At 40.6% G+C, this 24,248-nt stretch overlaps 2 protein-coding genes across 3 annotated transcripts; one reads left to right on the top strand and one right to left on the bottom strand.

Moving 5' to 3' along the window:
* The first annotated feature begins 8,283 nt into the window (after nt 1-8,283).
* Nucleotides 8,284-15,392, top strand: mest (mesoderm specific transcript). 2 transcript variants are annotated; one of them, XM_078281642.1, is made up of 12 exons: nt 8,284-8,538; nt 8,939-9,128; nt 9,669-9,748; nt 9,865-9,942; nt 10,049-10,185; nt 10,303-10,361; nt 10,659-10,699; nt 10,839-10,909; nt 11,006-11,107; nt 11,187-11,263; nt 12,026-12,089; nt 14,760-15,392. In XM_078281642.1, the coding sequence occupies exons 2-12, from the start codon at nt 8,975-8,977 to the stop codon at nt 14,875-14,877; spliced, it is 981 nt and encodes a 326-aa protein (XP_078137768.1). In that variant the 5' UTR covers nt 8,284-8,538; nt 8,939-8,974; the 3' UTR covers nt 14,878-15,392. The 2 variants fall into 2 exon arrangements, with proteins under 2 accessions (XP_078137768.1, XP_078137767.1); XM_078281641.1 differs by having other exon boundaries at nt 8,285-8,529.
* A 19-nt stretch (nt 15,393-15,411) lies between these two features.
* On the bottom strand, nt 15,412-23,982 carry copg2 (COPI coat complex subunit gamma 2). Its single transcript, XM_078281640.1, has 24 exons — nt 23,847-23,982; nt 23,151-23,203; nt 22,966-23,046; nt 22,785-22,856; nt 22,549-22,628; nt 22,215-22,290; nt 21,961-22,053; nt 21,667-21,753; nt 21,343-21,500; nt 20,627-20,760; nt 20,444-20,511; nt 19,957-20,145; nt 19,516-19,611; nt 18,869-19,112; nt 18,619-18,694; nt 18,310-18,413; nt 18,016-18,141; nt 17,833-17,901; nt 17,492-17,673; nt 17,095-17,224; nt 16,802-16,899; nt 16,478-16,616; nt 16,190-16,288; nt 15,412-15,750 (listed from the first exon to the last, which is right to left on the bottom strand). The coding sequence occupies exons 1-24, from the start codon at nt 23,881-23,883 to the stop codon at nt 15,620-15,622; spliced, it is 2,622 nt and encodes an 873-aa protein (XP_078137766.1). The 5' UTR covers nt 23,884-23,982; the 3' UTR covers nt 15,412-15,619.
* Nucleotides 23,983-24,248: the final 266 nt, after the last annotated feature.

Below are 24,248 nucleotides of genomic sequence, written 5' to 3'. Positions count from 1 at the left end.
TCTGTTTTGTTGACATTTTGAAAATCAAAAACAGAGGGGGGAAAAAAGTTTGTTTTTTTTTGTTTTTTTTCCCCATCAACCCTGTCCATAAGACTCCTTTCACCATGGATAAATGTTGCCACATTTGATTTGTTTGTAAAATATTTTTGACACCTGGTGTACTGGAAACGCTATAGAATTGGACATGTGCATTTTTCAAGAATAAAGACTAGGCATACACTGGTATATATCTGCACAGGGTACTTTATTTCATAGCGTTCCTTGGGGAAAAATAATTTTGATACAAATCATAATAAAAAGTGTACCTTTGTATTTTTATGAAAATACTGATGATACCTTTCATCGTACTAAACCAATTTTGGATGATTTGACACCAATCACGTTATATGGGGAGGGTTTTGGCCACTAAAATATGTGTTGTTCTGGAATATTCATCTCAGGGTGCAATTGGTGTAAAAGAGAGAGCAAGCCTCTTTTAGTTTGTATATTACCACACTTAATGAAATGTTTAGGACGGTGCTTGTCAACCACACAGGATGACTCGGGCAGCAGGCTGCAGATTCTTCTTGCAGCCTTCTGGCCATCTTCACCTGAAGGGCTGTGGACAGGGGAAGGAAGTGGAGATGTTAAATCGCAACGTTCTCTGAGGAAATACTTTGTTTTACTTTGTTTTACAGATGACAAAATAGCAGCTAGGATTGCATACAAAGTGAGAAATTGAAAAGGCAGAATCCATGTAAGGAGTTTGTTCTGTAGCTTCTTCCTGTAATGGGAATGAATGTTTTTCCATCTGTTTTATGGATTATTATTTTTTTATCTTTTAACATTTGGAAATAAAAGTACTTCATGTCTGTTTATCTTGAGCATTTTAAATGGATATCGTGATTGGATTTACATTTGAAACTTGTCGAGTAATGTGTATGGTTTTTAAAAATAAAAAAATGTATTTAGCCTAACTGCAGGGCCATGTTTTTCATTTACCATGCAGTATTTATGGAATGTTATGCATTCAAATGTGGTCTATTACATTGCTGCAGGCAAGCAAATGTGTTGCAGAAAATCTCGGACTTGAGTGATTGAGGGGACACAAGAAAGCTGCTTTTCTGCATAATTAATAACCATTGGATTCTAGCTAATGAATAGAAGAGCCAAATCACAAAATGAATACAGTGTAAACTCACATTCTCTGAATAGCTTACATAAGCAAATATATCTAACAGCTCTAGCATTACCTTTTAATTCTAAATTATGATGTGAGAACAGGGATTGATAGTATTATAACCTCTTTGGCTGCACCCACAACTAGACTTCCCTCGCAGATTTTCAAATGACTTTTACCTGACTGCTGATGAATTCTCAAATTGACCATTATACCCCTATACTGGAAATATGTAGACTACGACTAAATGGTGCTCAAATATATTGACGTGTAGACGGACTGATTAACGTTAAATTGTGTCCTAAAGGGTGCCTGCGTAGCTCATGAGGTAGAGCAGGGGCCCATATATGTTTTACTCCTCGACGCAGTGGCTGCAGGTTCGACTCCGCTGTGCGGTCCTTTGCTGCATGTCATTCCCCCTCTGTCTCCTCTTTCATGTCTTCAGCTGTCCAAAAAACAATCTTAAAAACAAAATGATGTCCAATAAACATCTACCCAGATGGGGGAAAAGAGGTTAACCTTTTGATAGGGGTTTGTATATAGGACTATATTAATATAGTTGCATAGATGTCCAGCCAAAAAATATGGGCTTCCAAGACAACTCTCAGAGGTGTGAGACAAATTATAGGAAAACAATATTCTGTATGCCTTTATACTTGATATACAAGTACATCAAATAAACTGATCTCGTATTGTATGTGTGTATTATTCAGTCTAGTTTGCCTAATTTACCTAAAAAACTTGCCAATCAGTCAAACTTCTCATTTAAAATAGTTCAGTGCATAGACTGCAATTGAATAATTTTCTAAGTTTGGAGTCTATGATTGGAGTAGGAACAAAACAATAACAAATCTATCTAGAAATAATGGGTGATCTAACTGACATCTGTGTGTGTGTTAGGGTTGCACGATATTGACAAACTGTGATATTGCGATATCGATTATGAATATTGTGATATCAATATTAATTTTGATATTTTTAAACATATATAAAATGAAAACGCATCAAAATAGATTCATAACAAATTTTCCTTACAACACAAGGTTTATTTCAACTGACTGTCATATTGGACTGGCACAACATGAATAAATGAATAAGGACCATGTCTACAGAACAGGACATGTTTTACAGGTTGGACAGTATAAAATAAATAACAAGAGAACAGGACACAACTTTTCTTTCGCTTCTCTGATTCGTTCCGTTTTGTTGTCTCTATCTGTTTCTTCACTTACACTGTCACTCTGTTGAAAACATGTGCAAGTGGCGCGGTAACTGGCCAATGAAATGATGATCATTATAGCGTTTCAAGCGGGCTCTAAATCAAACACAACTAAGCCACACAGCCAGCCAGGGACGCAGCGCTCCACAAAATAAACAAAATATTGCATACTTATTGCAGTAACGATATTGAGTCAATATATCTTGCACCCTAGTGTGTGTGTGTGTGTGTGTGTGTGTGTGCGTGTGTGTGTGTGTGTGTGTGTGTATGTGTGTTTGCGTGTGTGTGTGTGTGTGTGTGTGTGTGTGTGTGTTTGCGTGTGTGTGTGTGTGTGTGTGTGTGTGTGTGTGTGTGTGTGTACAAATACAGTGTAAATGCGTTTACTGGGGGCCTGTCAGGTAGAAGGAATAACTCGACACTGTGGAGGTTGGTAGTGAGTAATGCACAGATGGCCAGTACCTCAAAAAATACGCCCTGAGACATTGTGCAAGTGCAGCACAGCTGTGGTGGAAGCAATATTCAGATTAGTTAAGTCAAAGTACTAATACCACATTGTGAAAATACTCCACTACAAGACTAAAGTCCTGCATTCAAAACCTTACTTAAGTAAAAGTATGTATTATCAGCTAAATTTATTTGAAGTATAAAAGGTAAAAGGACTCATTCTGCAGAAAAATGGTCCCTGTCAGTATTTTGCTATTATATATATGATGTTTTTGGATTAATATTACTGCTGCATTAGTCTCACATTGCCAAATCTCCACAGTGCTGTGTCAGCACTGGAGAATGCCGCCACATTAATGTGTATGTTGCATTTTTCTGCTGTAGATGTTTGAGTTTGTGCTAATGTTAACTTATTTATATAGTATTTGGTGATTCAATCTTAGAATCAGAATCAGAATACTTTATTGATCCCCTCAGGGAAATTATTTAGTTGCAGTTGCTCACAGTCAAATTCAAGGTAAAATAAGAGTAACAGAGCAAGTCAAAAAGAGTATAAAGTAACATAGCTAAGAAATAAATAAAACTGTTAAGTAGAAGTGAGATTAGGTTACAATAAAGATTCGGTTAAAAAATTGTTTGAAATGGATTGTACACATTTTATTGTAGTGCAGTGTCAACATTAAGTACAGTGTCAACATTAATACAGTACTGACATAACTAAGTACTGTGTGGATATAAGTAGCAGCAGTGAATAAATAACACCTTTGCACATGTAGCTGATAAATTATATATATATATACAGTGGTGTGAAAAAGTGTTTGCCCCCTTCCTCATTTCCTGTTCCTTTGCATGTTTGTCACACTTAAGTGTTTCGGAACATCAAACCAATTTAAACAAAAGTCAAGGACAACACAAGTAAACACAAAATGCAATTTGTAAATGAAGGTGTTTATTATTAAAGGAGAAAAAAAATCCAAACCATCATGGCCCTGTGTGAAAAAGTGATTGCCCCCCTTGTTAAAACATACTATAACTGTGGTTGTCCACACCTGAGTTCAATTTCTCTAGCCACACCCAGGCCTGATTATTGCCACACCTGTTCACAATCAAGGCATCACTTAAATAGGAGCTGCTTGACACAGTAAGGTCCACCAGAAGATCCTTAAAAGCTACACATCATGCCGAGACCCAAAGAAATTCAGGAACAATTGAGAAAGAAAGTAATTGAGATCTATCAGTCTGGAAAGGGTTATAAAGCCATTTCCAAAGCTTTGGGAATCCAGCGAACCACAGTGAGAGCCATTATCCACAAATGGCGAAGACATGGAACAGTGGTGAACCTTCCCAGGAGTGGCCAGCCGCCCAAAAATTACCCCCAAGAGCGCAGCGACGACTCATCCAAGAGGTCACAAAAGACCACACAACAACGTCCAAAGAACTGCAGGCCTCACTTGCCTCAGTTAAGGTCAGCTGCTCATCCCTCCACCATCAGGAAAAGACTGGGCAAAAATGGCCTGCATGGCAGAGTTCCAAGGAGAAAACCACTGCTGAGCAAAAAGAACATCAAAGCTCGTCTCAATTTCTCCAGAACACATCTTGATGATCCCCAAGACTTTTGGGACAACATTCTGTGGACCGATGAGACAAAAGTGGAACTCTTTGGAAGGTGTGTGTCCAAGTATATCTGGCGTAGAAGGAACACTGCATTTCATAAAAGAACATTATACCAACTGTAAAATATGGTGGTGGTAGTGTGATGGTCTGGGGCTGTTTTTGCTGCTTCAGGACCTGGAAGACTTGCCGTGATAAAAGGAACTATGAATTCTGCTGTCTACCAAGAGATCCTGAAGGAGAATGTCCGACCATCTGTTCGTGTACTCAAGCTGAAACGAACTTGGGTTCTGCAGCAGGACAATGATCCTAAACACACCAGCAAGTCCACCACCGAATGGCTGAAGAAAAACAAAATGAAGACTTTGGAGTGGCCTAGCCAAAGTCCTGACCTGAATCCTATTGAGATGTTGTGGTATGACCTTAAAAAGGCCGCTCATGCTCGAAAAACCCTCTAATGTAACTGAATTAGGACAATTCTGCAAAGATGAGTGGGCCAAAATTCCTCCAGGACGCTGTAAAAGCCTCATTGCACGTTATCGCAAACGCTTGGTTGCAGTTGTTGCTGCTAAGGGTGGCCCAACCAGTTATTAGGTTTAGGGGGGCAATCACTTTTTTCACACAGGGCCATGATGGTTTGGCTTTTTTTTCACCTTTAATAATTAACACCTTCATTTACAAATTGCATTTTGTGTTTACTTGTGTTGTCCTTGACTTTTGTTTAAATTGGTTTGATGTTCGAAACACTTAAGTGTGACAAACATGCAAAGGAACAGGAAATGAGGAAGGGGGCAAACACTTTTTCACACCACTGTATATATATATATATATTATATAAGTAATTATTATACATTAATAATTGCATCGTGGGTGTCTGAGTCTGTCGCGTCTTCTTCCATGTGTCATAAATAATGTCATGTATGCCATACATTTTTTATTCAAATGTCATAGTATAGGCTGTGCCATAAAAACGTCATAATAGGCTATAGTGCGTCATAAAGTGTCATAGTAGCCTATAGTAGGCTATGTCATAAAGTTTTTCAAAAAAGGCAATGTCATTAAAAGGTCATAAAAAATGGCATAGTATAGAATGTCATAAAAAAAGTTAAAAAAAAGTTTTATAAAAAATGTCTTAGTATAAGTTGGAAACAGTTTTACCTACAGTTATGTCAGCCTTTTATTCAAAGTAATTGGGTCCTACATGAACACACAAATTTCTGCCAACGTTTTGGTTATTTCCCTATTTGTTTTAGAAAATGGTCAGGCTATGTAGCCTACTTCCATGCATAATCAGAATTTTGCAATCAGGATTTCATCGAACTGTCAGAACATTAAAGGTCCCATGGCATGAAAATTTCACTTTATGAGGTTTTTTAACATTAATATGCGTTCCCCCAGTCTGCCTATGGTCCCCCAATGGCTAGAAATGGCGATAGGTGTAAACCGAGCCCTGGGTATCCTGCTCTGCCTTTGAGAAAATGAAAGCTCAGATGGGCCGATCTGGAATCTCCTCCCTATGGGCTCATAAGGAGCAAGGTTACCTCCCCTTTCTCTGCTTTGCCCGCCCAGAGAATTTGGCCCACCCATGAGAGAGAGGCATTATGGCTTTCAAACAAGCAAAGTGGCAGTTGGTCAAGGCCACACCCCCACCCTCCACCTTGCCCCCCCCCCTCTCTCCTCCTCAATAGCTACAGACACAGAAATGGCACATCCTAAGTAAAGCTCATTGTGGGACTGGCTCTAGTGGCTGTAATTCTGCACCAAGGCTGAATTTCGGGAAAGAGACTTCAGATACAGTAGACCACTAAGGTCTATAGCATCCAAAGAGCACCATGTCATGGGCCCTTTAATTGGGACCTTTCACCACACTTACAGCAAGTGGCAGTGTTGTAGGCCTAATAGGTTACTCCAGACCGGTCTTGGTCTCAAGACCACTTTTCGAAGGTCTCGGTCTCATCTCGGAATCGAACACATTTGTAGCCTACTCGGCTCGGATGAAGAAGACTTGGGATTTTATTTCAAGACCAATCAAGCCCACAACTCCAGGGCTAACACTAAATTGCCTGTGTATCTACTTGATTGGATGTAAAACGTCCTGCTTCAAATGCAACCAATAGCCTACTCTTTTCTCGTAAGGTCCTTAGTCTTGCTTTGCCAGACCTCCCTCCACCCTTGCACACTGGGTCCGAAATTTACGTGCAAAAATTTCGGACGTTAAAAAATAAAAACGACCTCTCTTTGTGTCAATCATGTTTACACACTGCTTCCGAAAATTTCGTTCTCATACATGTTTTCATAATTTCATAACTCAGATAGTCTGCTGTCAAGATGGTAGGCTACTGGTGAGGAGAATGGAAGAGGGGAATATGAGAAAGCAGACAGAAAAAGAAGAGCAACATCTGTAGTTATGGAGACAGAGAGCGAGGGAAGACGCAGGCAGAGAGGACAGGCAGAGAGGTAAGGAGTTAAAGGATGGAGAAGGTGAGAGGCAGAGCGACAGTTCAGGGTTACATTTTGTATTGTTTTTGCGAACAACTTCACAATAGATTAATTAATACGCATCGGACTCAGTGTGTAAGGTTTCTGTGCTTGGCGAATTTTTAGGCAGACAGACACGAAAAAACGCATACGAAAAATTCGGACAGTGTGCAAGGACCACGTCCCCCCCCCCCGCTTAACACGCACTCCCAAAGTGAATGTAGGTGACAGGAGAAGAAGCTCTGGCTGTCTGGGAGATGTCCGCCAAATCGTTGTAATAACATTTATTTATTAGGCTACTTTTTTTCTCCTTTTTTTTTTTTTTTTAAAAGAAATATTTGCAAAACAACATCTAAAAGAAAACACACGGCAGTGTAAATTCTGCAATGTAGCTAGCCAACGCTAACCGACACAACTACGGGACCACCTACATTTTTTTAATCTGCACTTAGTAAGGAAGCATAAAGTAAGCTATGTGTAATTTGTGATGCTAGCGAAGCTATTAGCTAAAGTTATTAATATGTCTCTGTACCAAATCTCTTCACCCCTCACCCAGGTTGAGTTAGCGAATCTATACATAGCTAGTTGTGTATACTGTATGTTTCAGTTGTTTGGTCTGCTCTTGGTCTTGTCTCGGTCTCGATACACTCTGGTCTTGGTAGTGACTTGGTCTCTGTGGTCTTGACTACAAACACTGGCAAGACGGTGGTGGGCTCGAATCCGCCGGCCGGCTTGGACTCTTCTGTGTGCCTCTTCATGTTCTGCCAGCGTGGGTTTTCTCCGGGTCCTCCGGCTTCCTCCCACAGTAAAGACATTCAGCTTAGGTTAATTGATGACTGTGATGTGCCGTAGGTGTGGAGGTGAGGAGCGTGACTGGTTGTCAGTCTAGTGATCAGCCCCTGCCTGCGACCTGTCCAGGGTGTACATCCGCCGTCTCTCGCCCAATGCCAGCCCCCGCGACCCTGTAGTCCTGGATAAAGCGGTTAGAGAGAATTGATGGGGATTGTTGCTTAATCCATGAATAGTTTATGTTATACAAAGAAGTTAGTTTTCAGGGGCTTTTTTTTCACAGTTTGTTTTTGCTTTTTCCAACGTTTTACATTTTTTAATTTGTCTTCTACACATTTTCAGCGCTTATTTCTACGTCCCATATGTTCTGATACGTGACCCGAAGTCAACACAAGGGTTAAACAATTGTGTGATCAAAATTGTTGGCAATTATTTTTTTTGGTGATCTGTTAATTGAATAATCGATTTATAATGTCAGCTCGAGTCTCGACATACAATAATCTCAACAGTATGTGTAGTTGCACATCCACACTAACAGAGGGCAGTATACTTATCTTCGGGCCTCTGCATGTAGCCCTTTAAACAAAGATTGTGTATGTAGATGAGCCACTCGTGTTGGTTTCTTAACGGGTGAAACCAAAGACTGCATAGGTGAAACCCGTACAACTAAACGTTTGGGGAACCCGAAATTATCAACAGAGTGAGACGTCTGCGCCTTTTTCCTCCTTTCTACAAACCGTCGTTCCTTTCCGCTCTGCAGGAATTCCTTCTGCAGTATGGAGACTAAACACAGGAAGAAGGTCTGCTAACGACAGGTCGCAACATTTCTGTGAGTGCTGTATGTAGTCTGCTGTGTCAGCCTCATAAAACAAACATGACCTGTTGTAGAAAATGCATGTGTTGTAGACTCAGTGTAGTGGAGGATTAGAGCTGTGTTTGGCTCTCATAGGTTGGACGTTATTGAAGGTTACCGTTAAATCGCTCATTTGATAACTTACTGCAACGTTGTGTCCTTATATTTGAGTGACTGTTATCTCAGTCAGCGGGGTTTCTTAGCTGTTTCTTGACAGAGAACCCCACACAGATGCACATTTTATGATACTGTATACAGTAATGTATTGCTACAATGTAGGTGGGGAGGCAGATCCTGCCTCTGATCACGCCTCCATGCGTGATCTCACCTGTAGGAAGTTCCATTCACTTAAACCTATCTTTCACTTCATTGTTGTCTTTTTTAGAGGCAGGAATGAGACTCCCCTACCGCTGAGCTCAAGATGAGAGAGTGGTGGGTTCATGTGGGTTTGATCTGCATCCCGCTGGTGGCCGTCTACCTGCACATCCCGCCCCCTCAGCTGTCACCTGCCCTGCAAAAGTGGCATAGTTCCGGGGAGGTGTTCCATTTCAGAGGCAGGGAGATCTTCTACAGAGGTAAGAGAGAGACTCAGTGCACAGTAGTATTGTTAAATACCCCCATGGGTTGTCAAGAGTGTTGTAATGGTATCCAACTGTGACTATGGCTGACAGTAGTTATTGTTTTCATTATCCTTTCAATTTATGATTAATCGTTTAACTTAATACATTATATATAAGTGTCAACTACTTGTCAATTGTCACTTAAGTAGTTGATTAATTGGCGAGTCATCTTAGCTTCAAATGTGACTTTTTAGAGACATAAATCACATATAATCTTTCTGTCACCACACATTGTCACACATCAGCATTAATGCCAGCAGTCACATTTAATACTTGGAATAAAACATGCAAAAAATGTCACTGTGCCTTCTTTATTTATTTATATATATTTTTTCATACATATCTTTATTGGGTTATCAATACATGTACAATCAGTAAGGATACATTTCACCCATTTCCCCCCCTTTTAGAACGTCACTGTGCCTTCTTTGTGTTGTAAACATATTGGCCTCTGTGCCTATACATACATGCATTTCTCTTTTCTCCTTAAACCAGATTCCTATGGGGCTTTGGGAAGCTCCGATGTCGTCATTCTGCTCCATGGCTTCCCCACCTCCAGCTTCGACTGGAACAAGGTACCCACTGCACACGCCCAGTAGCTAATCAACACACCTAACCACCATTGGAAAAATGTAGGGCCTTTATATGAACAAGCCAGAGACCAAATGTTGTGTGTATTATTCCCATACAGATCTGGGAGCCACTCACTCAGCGCTTCCATCGAGTTATTGCACTGGACTTCCTGGGCTTTGGCTTCAGCGACAAGCCAGTGAGTAAAATCTTGTGTCAGTTTAAGTGTCTTTATTTTATAGATTCATTTAGTAAGTTACTTCACTAACCCATAACTCATTTTGTCCTGTGCCTGACCGTCCCAGCGACCCCACAGGTACTCCATCTTCGAGCAGGCCAGTGTGGTGGAGGCCCTGGTGGCTCACTTGGGTCTGAGCAACCAGCGAGTGAATCTGGTGTCCCATGACTATGGAGACACTGTGGCCCTGGAGCTGCTCTTCAGGTATGTGCATGTGCCAGTGTATTTATGTAAATTGTCAAAAACAGAGTAAAATGAATTGCTGACCGCCCTTCCCTCTCTGTTGTTATTTATTTTTGACTCATCATGCACCCAAACCAGGACTGACCAAAACCGCACAGGACACCTCATCATTAACAGCCTGTGTCTTTCTAATGGAGGTACAGTGCAGTCTGTTGTCTTTGGTCATTTTGTAGATCTCCAGCACCAACAGCAGGGATTTCACATTCTGTAATCAATGAGGTAGAAAAATAATCTTTCTCATCTTCATAACAAGACCTCCATTTGATCATTATTCTGATCTAGTTTGATCATAACTATTAAAGTCATTCATTAAGCATAACTCCCAAAACATTTTCTGGATCTAGCTTATAAATTGTGAGGATTTTCTGCTTTTATATCCTTGTAAATTCATCACAAAGTCACAGTCAGTGCTGACTCTTTTTTTTTTTCAACAGGATTATTCCCAGAAACACATTACCCACGTTTGCTGCAGAAGGTGAGTCACCTTTGTATTCTTCATCCTACTCTTCAAGCTCATGTGGAATCATGTAATGAAGACTTTAAAAAGCTGAATTTGGTGTAGCTGTTTGGCTGTCAAAGTTCTCACCGAGACATTTCTGTTTTGCCTCCAAAAGCTTCTGAAGGACTCTAGTTTTCTGGCTCCAGTTCTGACCCGTCTCACCAACTATATGATCTTCCAAAAAGGGTAAGAGAACCAGAGTTTTGTTCCAAATTAGGAAGATTGAACTACATGTTTGTACCACTATGCTGTTGCAAAAATATCCTTTTCGTTGACTGGTAGGATTGGAGATGTGTTCGGCCCGTACACGCAGCCCACAGACGCTGAGTTCTGGGACATGTGGACGGGTTTACGCTACAATGACGGCAACTTAGTGATGGACAGGTGTGTGTGCGTGTGTGTTTGCTTTGTGTTCAAATGGCCTTAATTATCTTTGTTCACACATTTTGTCTTCTCCTTGCAGTATTCTGCAGTACATCAACCAGAGATTAAAACACAGAGAGCGATGGGTGGGCGTGCTCACTTCCACCTTCGTCCCACGTGAGTTCACAGTTGCATCATGTTGATGATTCACTGGGTGGAAGCTCTTTTGTGTAGGCCAAACACTTCCCTTAAGGTGTATTTAACCAGCAGCCTCGGCTGGAGCGCCTCTGACGTTAAGCTGCTTAGCCTGCGAGGAGAAGCTTCGTAGTCCATCTGTGATCCCGAGCTCAGGAGGAGGGGGTAGGGATGTGTGTGTGTGTGCTACTGACACAGACCTCATGTGGAATGCAGCTGAAAGGTATTAGGGCCTATTCAGACAAAAATAAGCAATCCAGCGATTTGCTGCAGGCTTATGCGGCAGTGTGGGAGCGTCACTAAAACGGCCCATTTGTGTGACATCCTGTAGTGTTCTTTTAACCCCCAATGTAGCACAAGTAGACTTTATATTTCACAGTTACTGTTTCCCGAACGGCCGATGCAGGCTGTGTGAATGCCCACTTAGCCATGGTTTCTGAGCTGGTTCTTCAGAATCACCGTATCAGTGAGTAAATGTGAAGGTGGTAAAGGAAATAATGTGGCATCCTGCAAGATATAAGTGCTTAAATCAAAAACTGGTCGGTTCACCAGTTTAATATATAAACATGTTATTTAACTTCAGACCTAACTTCTATTTTACTATTATCCTCCAATTATCCTCTAATTTGAAACCAAGTCACCCTCCTTAAAGACTTCTCTTTTGTAACACTGCTCCATTTCTCAGTCTTCCATGATCCATCTTTTCCTCTATATGACTCTCTCTTATCCCTCCTTGTCTTTCAGTGCACATGATCTATGGACCCCTGGACCCAGTCAACCCTCATCCTGAGTTCATCCGTCTTTACCAGTGAGTGCCCCCGCCTCTGATACTTAAACCTCGTTCAGATTATCTGTAGTACGCTCATCTCCTGCCGGCAGATCTTTGTTCAGCTCAATTTGCTGGATGTGAATTAGGAAGAATTGCAGCAAAAAGTGCAGTTTTACAGATAATCTGAACTCTTTTCTTATGTTCTGCTGTTTTCTGTGATTTTAGCTGAACAACATGAAGTAGTCTCCACCAAAGCATGTTGTTTGGCTATGAAATTTGGACATAATTATTCTGTATTTTTAAATTATCATTTCAGACTTTTTACTATTTTTTTTTAAATTGCTTGTCCTGCTGCCTCACTGTCAAATAGATGTTAAGTCAATCTCTCAGTGTGATGGTGGTGTATTGGTAAAGGAAGGGATTGGTTGGCGATAGGTTAGTGGTTCTAGTCCTGCTCAAGACTGAACTGAAATTTAAAAAAAGGTTGTTTTTTTTTTGCTTAAAAGGAAAAAGTGTTTTTTTTCTGAATTTTCTTGTATGTATCACACTTTGCTGGGCTGCTGTCCACTTTGGTTCTGTTTTCACATTCTTTGCTCCTGTTCACTTCCTCCTTGTTGGTCACACTTTTCCTACTTTTGGGAATCTCGTTTGTTTAGCAGGAGTACTACAACTTGTTTTGCACCATCTTTTGGGTCTTTTACTTATGGGAATCTCACTTGTGACTTTCTTATGTAGCTCACTTTTCACCATCTTTTGGGGCTTTTATACTTTGGAATCTTGTTCAATTTGGAGTCCTTTCTCTGAGTCTCAGTTCAGTCTTGAACTCACAACCTTGCACTTCAGAGGCCCTCACCTCTCCACTACACCATCTTCCTGACACAGGAGGTATTGGGTTAGTTCCACTTTGATTGTGCAGTAGTAAGCATTCATGAGGACAAACTGAAAAAAGAGGTTTCTTGCTGGATTTGAACCAACAACCTGCTGTATATTACATCACTGACTTTTCCACTATGCCACAGTGACAATAACTCAATATTCTCAGTTTGTTCACATGAATGCAGCAGTAGGTGTTCAAGAGGACCAATTTAAAATGAATACACCATAGCTGGATTCAAACCAGGAACTTTTGGCACCATGTACCATTGACATTTCCACTTCACCACAGTAGAAATGCTTGTAGTGCTTTAGTTTGTTGTTATGAATGCAGCAGTAAACATTCAAAAGGACAAAAAATGGCGAGGTTCCTCATTAGATTTGAACCAACAACCTGTGGTACAACACACCACTGACATTTCCACTACACCACAGTGACAATAATTCATCAGGTTCAGTTTGTTCACATGAATGCAGCAGTAGGTTTTCAAGAGGACCGATGTAAAAATATAAAATAAAATGTAAAATATGCCATAGCTAGATTCAAACCAGGAACCTTTCAAGCCCTGTACCATTACCACTTCCACTACACCACAGGAGAGATGCCCTTAGTGTTTTAGTTTGTTGTTATGAATGCAGCAGTAAACATTCAAGAGGACAAACTGAAAAAATAGTCTGTAGTCAGATTCAAACCAACAACCTTTGGCATCATGTACCAATAACATTGCCACTACACCACCATGGTCAGAGTCCATTTTTGTCCCAAAGAATAATCACTAGTCAGAAATGTTGAATATTTTGTTTAAGTTGGGGTTTCTACTTATTGTTTGAGTGAAAATAAGGACACATTACACAAGTGCGTGCCAAAGAAAGTTTTCCTTCAGTTTAAAAAAAAAAAAAAAAAAAAAAGTTCATAACTGGCTTCAGACCAACAACCTCTGTAATGTTACATCAATAACTTTACCTCTACACTACCATCAACTCGCTGGGATGATCAGTCTCTTAAAGTATAATCACTAGTCAGAAATGTTGAATATTTGGTTTAACTCAGGTTTTCTACTTATTGTTTGAGTGAAAATAAGGACACATTACACAAGTGCGTGCCAAAGAAAGTTTTCCTTCAGTTTATAAAAAAAAAAAAAAAGTTCATAACTGGCTTCAGACCAACAACCTCTGTAATGTTACATCAATAACTTTACCTCTACACTACCATCAACTCGCTGGGATGATCAGTCTCTTAAAGTATAATCACTAGTCAGAAATGTTGAATATTTGGTTTAACTCAGGTTTTCTACTTATTGTTTGAGTGATAATAATACCACATTGCACAAGTGTGTGCCAAAGAAAGTTTTCCTTCAGTTTATAAGAAAAAAATAAAAATAATAGTTCACAGCTGGATTTAAACCAAGAACCTTTGTCGCCTTGCACCAACAACATTTCCTCTATGCCACCATCAAAAGACTGGCCCCAATTCATTCAACATTTCTGACTAGTGATTATTCTTTGTCCCAAAGAATAATCACTAGTCAGAAATGTTGGATATTTGGTTTAAATTTGGGTTTCTACTTATTGTTTGAGTGAAAATAGGGACACATCACATTAGTTTGTGTCAAAGAAAGTTTTCCTTCAGTTTATATCCACCACAAGAAAATGATGGTTATCTGCATTGTATGGTATTTTGGGACATTTTAGTAGCGTTGACAGAAATTAAAAAGTTGACATTTAACAGAGTTTGAAACCATGCCCTCATAGTTTAAGAGCAGCACTTTAAACCACAAAGCCATCAGCGTTTATGTGCTCTCACTCGCTTCTCAAAAATGTATCTTGTTCTTGCAGGCAGCTGGTCCAGAGGTCGACGGTCACCATTTTGGACGAACACATCAGTCACTATCCTCAGCTGGAAGATCCCACTGGCTTCCTCAATGCATATTTCAATTTCATTCACTCTTTCTGAAGGGATGCCAAATGCAACACGTGTTCATGAATTATTTCAGACCCTCAACAAGCTGTTGTTGGGTACTTTAGCAACTCTTATTCAAGGTGCTAAGACTTTCCCTGATGAATGTAACCAGGAGTAATGCTGCAGCAGTTTGAGATTTATACATGAATGATGGACTAATTTACCAGCATCAAACCCTAAAATGTCAATTACTACCCTGGATGACATCTAATGTGAGCTAGAAACATTATTTATTGTACTTAATGCAACAACTGAATCACTAATCTGATGGTAAAAGTGTTAGTTTATGGACCATCTTTCAACATGATAGTGAAAGTTATAGGTTGCGCAATTATTGATCTTATCTGTGGGACATCGTTTTGATTCCCTCCATTTTCTGTTGGTCTTTTGAGTCCTGCAATCATCTGCATTCTAAATGAATTTTGATGATTTTCTACATTTCTCTTGATGTCAATGAAAAACCTAAATGTCAACTTTTCGTCAAATAAAACTAGTTTTGTATAAAACAAGTGTCTGAATGATGGAAACTTTATGTACTTTGACAGTCAGAATTTATTGAAGATTTGACAGAAGAAAACATGAGGACCAGCAGACAGTATGACGAAAGAAGGAATAAACACTTTTTAGTTCATAAACTAGAATTTTTAGAGCTGTGGAAAAGATCTAAGTGATGTCTCAGAGTGTTTGTCGTGCAGAGAAAGGTCTTGTGGTTGTGTTGGCACGGCGCTGCACGGCTTTAGCCGACGGAGGCCAGGATGACGTCGACGACCGTCTCTTCATCGCTGCGAACCGTCACCTGCATGGTGACGCCGTCGGCCAGCGCCAGGCGAGCACGAACCAGCACGTCGTGACCCCCTCGAAACACACCTGAGAGAGAGAGAGAGAGAGAGAGAGAGCTCAGTCAGCGGCCAATCAAATCACACCTGACAGAACCTCGATTCACCAGGCATGTCAATTATATTTTTATATAAAAATCTGGATAGTTTGTGTTTAATAGTATGTTTGATAGAAAAAGTATCTAAATGAGAGAATTTGTTCTTAAATCTTATTGTACACTTTAAAAAAAAAATATATATATATTTTTGTAGTACTGTTAAGTGAACTTCATACAATTTTGGACAAAATTTGGAATCCACTAAAATCTAAATTGAATCTGCTATTTGTAGATATGACATGTAAAACGTTACATGAGAGATAACTTTATCTTGCATACAGGCTAAATTATGTTTTTAAGGAAGCAATTTGTATAAAAAAAATAAAAAAAACATTTAAAAAGATGACCACAACCATCCTGACATCAACCCACCAGCGAGGAAGAGGACATGTGAGTTCTTATTTTCGGGAACTTTGTCAGAGCGCTCACATGGCTGCATTCCCAGGAAGCTGATGATGTTACCCACCGCCTCTGTAAAAGAAAACCACGGATGAGTCACGTCATCCGAGGTGACACACTGGGCGTCAGTTAATGCATAAAGCTTTAATGACATAACTTAACATGTTTTGTCTCTGGAAACAGTTATTTGCAAAAACTACACAAAAAGTAATGAAACTTGACAATGGACTGAATGACTTCAGTCCTAAATTTCTGACTTACCGTCTAGAGTTCGTACAGACGCCAGGGCAAAAGTCTCTTCCTTCTCAAATTCATCTCCCACTTCTTCCCACGCTGCACCAAAGTTCGGTTTCAAAACCTTCTGGATGTGGTCGGCAACCGTTACCTCCAGATCCTCCAGCTGAAGAAAAGAGCAGGGCAGAGGAGGATAAGAGACACAGGAAAGAGGGAAGGATGAGGAGAGGAGGAGAGGGAAACAAAGATAAAGAGAAGAAAAAGAAGGAAAATTTACAATCGTAACAATGCACAAAATAAAAAATCATTTTCCTTGTTTTAAAAGTTTGAGGGTGTGTTATGAGTACATACCACGTATTCATCATCATAACCGTCATCGTCAGGCTCTCCTGTGTTGGGGTCACAGTCTTTGACCAGGTACTTCATAGTACAACTGAACGTACAAGACACTGTGGACAGACAGGACACATCTTTAATCTTATATACAGTCAACACTGCTCTAAAGATATCATTTCGGACCTTGTACAATGCATGAGGTAGTCACTAAACTGGGTAACCCATTTGTGATCTAAATGTTATGAACACAGTTTCTTTGACAGTCTGCCATTGCTCCCATGAGCCCAATAACGTCCCAGTGGTCCTACCAGCGGTGGGGTCGTCCTCGGGCAGGCGGACCAGCGTGTAGCAGGAACCAGGCTGACTGTAGGGGAGGTTGGCTGCTGGGATGTATTGGATCACCTCGTAGGACTCCGATGGCTCCATCTGCACTACGACCTGACATACACGACACATTCATTTCAAAATGTATTCCAGTGTTTTAGTTTAACTACTGTTTGAAATCCTGAAACAATTCTAAATACTGTGTCACTTGTGGACTCTCTTCTTCTTCTTCTCTTGGACTGTTTTATTTTTTTCACAGCCAAGTCTAATCAAGAGTCCAAATAAAGAATTAGAGAAAAATATCTAACAGGGATCTCCAGAAAAATCTCAGTTAATTAAAACATAAATGATCATGAAACAAAATCCCCTCTCAGCCGGTACCTTCTGCAGGAGCTGGTCATTCAGAGTGTTTGTGCAGTCGAACTGGAACACCATGTGCCTGGCGAAGGTGTGTTTGATGCAGCGCACCACATATTCTGTCTCAGCCTCCGTCAGCTGCACCTGCTCAGAGGACTTGAAGAGCGGCCCGAGGCCCTGGAACTCTGGGATGGCCGCCAGTTGTTCTGTAAAACGAACGCCAAGCAGAGACAGATTAAAAACAAAAACAGAGGACAGACAAGACCGTAATTGTATTAAACCACATCAGGCCAGAGTATTAAGGTGAGGATCAGTGTCTAATTGCATCATCTTTAATCTGATAACGGGCGGTTTTAGAATCTTACCCTGATAAATGTCCTGGCGTGACGGGGCCAACTTCTCTGGGAGTTTGCTGGTGGCAACAGAGGCAATTTCTGGGAAGAAAAAACATTAAGAGACGCTCCTTAACTATCCGATTCCTGACCGTGATAGTTTCAAAGATGAGTAGAAAACCCTGTGCAGATAATTAAATAGCTGGGTGGTTGCACCTGTTTTGTGTTCTGTGATAGGAGTGGTGGCCAGAGGGACACTCTTCATGTCGAAAGGTCTCTCTGTGGGCTCCAAAGTGTACTGGTGGAGGGACTTCTCCAGTCCGGGGATGGAAACAGAGAGACCTGAGAGCAACATACCAGAGGAAACGTTAACATTAACATTTCTGACATCACCTGCTGAGTGAGTTTGTACATTTTGACCAGCAGCCCCTAGGAGTAGCAGTCAGACAGTGTACCCAGACAAAGAGAGAGCGAGAGAGAGAGTGTGTGACTGTGTGAGTGGGTCTTCACCGTTGAAGATGTAGGCAGCATTCAGAGCTTTCTGCTTCTGCTGTAGCACGTTCATGTAGAAAGTAGCTCTGTCGCGCACTTCATCATCACTGTCCATCATGCACCTGTGAGAACCGCCATATGTGTTAAAGTCAGACTTCATCACATATTCATTTAAATACTAGTATATATATATATATAGTAATGGGTCTATACAGTATTACATTACCAACAATTTAAATGTTTTCTTTGTACATTCCACATAAAGAGGAAATGTAGGGGTACACAGTCACGTAAAAAATAAATGAACAAATGAAAGTAAATGAGTACCTCTGCATGAGAACCAGGACGCTTGGCAGCAGATCATCATTCTGAGCTCCAAATTTAGCCAAAGCACTGACTGCAGCTGAGGGTGGAAGAAGAAACAAATGTTTCAACTGGTTATAAAAATGTCATGAAAATAGTGTGAATATTTATCAATAAACTAGAGGTCCGCCTCTGGAGTGGATAAAGGTTGGGGCAAAATGAGTGACATTACTAAAGATTGTGAGGCTCACACAGTAATCCCACTCCATCTCACCTGCACGAACAGCCTCGCTCTCCAGCACCACTCGGTTGAAGATGAAGCGGATGTACTTGGAGGGCTGGGGGGTGCGTGGGCCCTCTTTGCCCAGTAGGTGCAGGATCTTTGTGGCTAGCACAGTGTGCTCGCAGTCCTCGATGAACTCGCACAGGTGGGCCAAGCCTGTCTCTTTGCTCTCTGGGTTGTCCTCGATGATGCTGATGATGCAGTCCACGATGGCCCGCTTGTACTCAAAACCACCCTGCAGGGAGAGGAATGCAAGTCGTAAACACAACTGCAACAGACACTGTAGGCCTTAAAGTAATAGTAATACATGCATCACCCACACACAATCTCTGGACAGACATATTAAACCCTATTAATCAACACTGATGTATACTGTATATCTGTTGTTATAAACCATGTCTTATCTTTTGAGTATGTGTCTTCTAACATGTCAGCACATATAAACCACACTTAAGTAATCTGACTGCTAAATATTTTGTAAAACAAATAGAAAAGCATGAAAGCTCCCAAAATGCAAACTGTGATCACATCATTGCTCTTTATAGCAAGGTATCTGCATGGGTAAGGATATCACTGATAAGGAAACTCCCCAGTAAGGCAAAGTGTGTAGGTCAGTGGTCTGTTAATGATCAACTTACATCATCTCTGAGCATGTTGGACAAAAAGTTCATCATGACACTGTGCTTCCTGGGATACTTCTGGCACAGAGCGCTGATGGCCTGCACCACCACCACCTGGAACACACAAGCATCAGTGACAGATTTAGACAACAGAAAATAGAACAGAAATAACAGGATTAAAAGAGGGAGGCAAAGCAATGAATGTGCTATTGGAAATTAATATTTTGTGGCCACAGAAGCTAAAGTCCTGGGTGATAAAAAAAAAAAAAAAATAAATAAATAAAAAAAACACCTCATCATGACACAGTCTCACATTTTCAACAAGTACACAGTGATTTAAAGCAAAAAAAAAAAAAAACAGTGATTTTTTTTTAATCATCATTATAACACCCTTTGTGTATAGATTTAGTTGTGCTGCATTATCAAATACAGGATAACACTAAAGTAAAACTGTCTGACCTTGAACTCGTCCGAGATCTCAGAGACAAACGAGGAGATCTGTTTCATCAGTCGGTCCACGCTGCTCTCACTGCCGGTCTTGAGCAGAGTGGTGATGGCCAGAGTGGCGATGCTGCGGTTGGAGTCGGTGATCAGGTTCTCCAGGTCTAAGTTGCACGCAGTCACGGCTGACGGATGCTTCATGGCCACCTGGTGGACACAAAGGACATGACAGTGTAGTTCATTAAGTGTTCCAATCAGTTTATCATCATGTGTTATCAAGACAGATAAATCTAAAAAAAAAAAAAAGTACTGCAAAGCACTTTCAGTCATGCTTTATGTATCTAGCTGTGAAACATAAAAAAGGACCCAAGACCACTTTTATACTGCCTGAATACATATGCAATTTCTGAATTGCTCAGCAATATGATGTTTGACCAAATAAAGTAATCTGTTTATACAGGATAAAACAAGCCATGAGAAGGAGGGATGAAGGGGGAAAGTGTACCTTGTTGAGGGTCCTGACTGCAGCGTATCTCAAGGCTGCCTTGGGAGAGCTGCAAAAGAGCTGCAGCACTGCAGGAAGACAGATACATTCACAACGAGACTCAACACATCATTCTGTTCTTTCATTCGACAATACAGATAGAAATGCAAAATGAAATGAATGAGGTGTAAGTAAACTACTGACCAGACACAGCCGGAGCCAATTCCCGGGCAGTACAGTTGGGCATATGGACAATGGCAGAGGCAGCTTCATACACCACCATCTCATTCTTGTTCCTCAGGCAACTCTCAATGAAGTCAAACAAGGGGCTGTCGTGACTGAAAACAGACAGAATCCAATGCTGTAAACTACCTGACAACAAGACATCAAACCTGCAGTTTGTGCCATCATGCATTTAAAGCTATAGTTCGTAGTTTGTGAAAGCCCCCATGAGGAATTCTAAGTAATGACAACAAAACTGTTGGCGCATCCACATGATACAAGCCTTCCGTGACGACGCTTCATCCCCACCACGCAGCTGCTAGTAGCCAAGGAGGACACGGAGGATTAAAAAAACATGATGGACTCTTCAGAAGAGGCCATTATCTTGACTCGAGTTTCTGCGCGTGAAAGTTGCCGGACGACACAATCTTCTGAACATAGCCATCCTGAGAAATCCAGAGAGAGTTGTGGAGCTGAAAGTCTTAATTAGTTTTGTAGCAACTCATTTGGCAATGGCTTGAATGTAACGGACGTTCATTAATATCAAAAAGTTACTCACTAAAGCTTAAATCCGGCTCGGAGATACCATAGATGACGACAAATAATTTATCAGTGGAGAATCAGCTGTACTGTGCAAGTACCCAGATGTCTGTGTGGGTGTATCTAATAGAGCATCAGATTGCTGCAGGTCTACTCACCCTCCATCTGTCTCGTCCAGCAGTTTGCTGGCGATCCTAATGAGCATGCAGTAGGCAAAGGGAGACTTGAGACCAGACTTGGTGAACTTGTTGAGCATCTTGGTGACAGCAAGACGGTCGTTCTTCCTGAGGTGATACAACAGGCCCAGGGCATGGTACTGGAAGATGGGACATACACAAACAACAGCTTTGACATTAAACTCTGTAAAAAGTGTTTTAACAGATCTGTTTAATCTGAACAAACTAACATATTAATCTTCCCTCTACACACAAAATGAATGGTTCAAAATAACATGAATTCCTAAGTCTGTCTGTACTACCCACCTGGACCATGATGTTGTCACTGGAAGCGGCCTCCTGGGCTTCATTCACCCAACGCTTCACCACATCGTAGCTCATCTTCACCATGTGCTGAACACAAATAGAAAAGACGTCATTACCCACCAGCAATGATATGATATACAATTAAACAACGTTATATTAAGTATCAAAAAAAGCACAAAAAAATACCAGGAGAAAAAAATTCTAAAAACCAGACCCAACTTAAAAAGTTACTTTTAGATTTAGTGTGAAATAGATTCAGATTTAAGTGAAATATGAAACCGTGCCATTTCTTACCAGTGAGGAGACCAGGGCTGAGCTGGACACACTGGGCACCTTGTCAACAATAGCCTGTTTCATGTATCTCTCAATGGCCTGCAGCATGGTGGTCTGTGGAAAAGACAAGGACAATTCAACAAACGATGCTTCAGTTTTTCAATCATAAGAAATAATATGTAAAACAGGATGTTTTCTTTCTTGCATGAGATGACAAGGTGAAGGAAGAGATGGGGAGACAACAAGAAAGAAAATCAAGTAAATGAAGCACTCACATCTGTAATCCTGCAGAGGGCTCTGATAGCAGGTCCTCGGTATACATCTTCCTTCCCAGTCATGTCTTTGGTCAGGCTGTAAAATACCACACAAGGAATAATAAAAGACACTGTGACTGTAAACGGTTACAGAAACACATTAACAAAGAGCTGTTAACCTCAAGTCGAAGAGACCTTGTCTGTTTACTAGATTCCATAACTAAATAGCTAAATTTTGTCTGAGTCTGGATAAATTGTTTCAGAGGTACTTCAAGAAAAGACACTTCCTGGGGACAATTACAGTATTTGCATACAGCCTGATGAAACTCAAACATTTTAACCTCATGGTACAAACCTGCTAGTGACAATGATGACATCCTCAGAGATGTTGGCCATCTCTTTGATTGTCAGGTAGCACATCCTCCTCAGGGTTTGCTGAGAGAGAAAGAAAGAGTATGAACTTACTGTTTTTATATTTGAACATTACAGACTGATGATATGCAGCTAGAGCTAAAATGGAATCTAAATTGAATTAAAAAAAACATTATGAATCTAACCCATTAACTAATGAATGAATGAATTATATCTTACATCATTGGACTGAAAGAGCCTGGTCATTGCAAAGAAGGCCTCCGTGGCCTCTGTGGTCCCAAAATGCTCCCCCTGAATAAACAAAGACATGCGAGTGAGACAGACTTAAGATAGGTGGACAGACACAAACAACACATGCCAATAAAAAGCTACTTTACATTTTTGTCAAACAACTTTTTACCTGGTTGAGGAGATAGATAATCTTGGTGAGAATGTGGAGGCATCTTCTTGGGTTGATAGGCGTCTCATTGAAGATACGCGCCTGTGAACAAGAAGGGACACCTAGTTTTATTTCAGAGGTTAGGATATTGTTAATTTGACTCATAAGAGAAGAATGTTTTAAGCAATATAAAGTGCTGACTTTACCTCCTGCAACACGGCACTCTTCTCCAGATGCTGGAAAGGGTTGGACCCACTTCCTAAATGTCAAAACAGTAGAGTGAGACGTCTGTGTAGTTAAACATTGTATAACTTTATTTAACTCCATTCAAAGCTACCACACGGAAAGGACGCCGAGTTGACGCCAGCTTATGCTAACGACACATACAATTAAAATGGACCAATAACTAAAACAAACATGCAAGCAACACATGCATCCTGAACACAGATCTCATTTAAAAGCATCACTGCAGCATGATTCATCCATCTATATATATTTGGAGCTCGTGTTTAGAGAGGACACGTCTATTAACGAGCAAAACTAACATCACAACATCAAGCTGACACTGCCAAGCTTGCAATGCTAAACCTAGCTTAGGGCTGGTGTTATTGTGACATCAAACAATAGTGGGTACAAATGTTAATGCAACTACAAATCGGTTTGTAATAAAAAAAATTGCAATGCCTGTTACATAAATATGAATTAGCCTGCGAACTACCGTTACTGGACAGGTTAATTCACCCTGACAGCTATTCACTTTAACTAGCCGGCTAACTGTAACAGGCTAGCCCCGCGTTAGCTTCCAAAGCGTCCAACAGCTTGTCTGCCCAGACCATGGTCCAGACACAATTACCGTTGATCAAACACTGTCACTATTCAAAATAATTACTATCCAAGCTTACCAGACTCTTCGTCTTTCTTATCAAACTTTTTAATCATTATGTCGGAATGAAGCTGGCGGACGAGGGCAAAAGATGCTCTCAACCTCGATCATAAGAGGAGCTACTTCCACGTATCCAAAATGTAAACTCACTTCCGGTTGAAACGTCCACGTCAATGAAACATACGTCAGAACCATGACGCGTTACGCCCGGCAGGGGGCGCTGCTGACAAGAAACATGATCAAACATCATGATTGATAATGTTTCTATCAGTCAAAATACTTTTTAAAATATATACGAAGAAATATATAGACAAATTATAAATACAAATAAGAAATAAACAATATAAAAAATGAGAAGTAAGATATATGTATGTAAAAATTTAATAGCCTAAAAATATGTGCATTATACTAAAATGTATAG

This window comes from Sander vitreus, chromosome 23, assembly GCF_031162955.1.
Source record: "Sander vitreus isolate 19-12246 chromosome 23, sanVit1, whole genome shotgun sequence".
In the NCBI taxonomy this organism is placed as follows: domain Eukaryota; kingdom Metazoa; phylum Chordata; class Actinopteri; order Perciformes; family Percidae; genus Sander; species Sander vitreus.
Note: the sequence above shows the minus strand (reverse complement) of the source record. Positions and strands in the feature narration are given on the sequence as shown.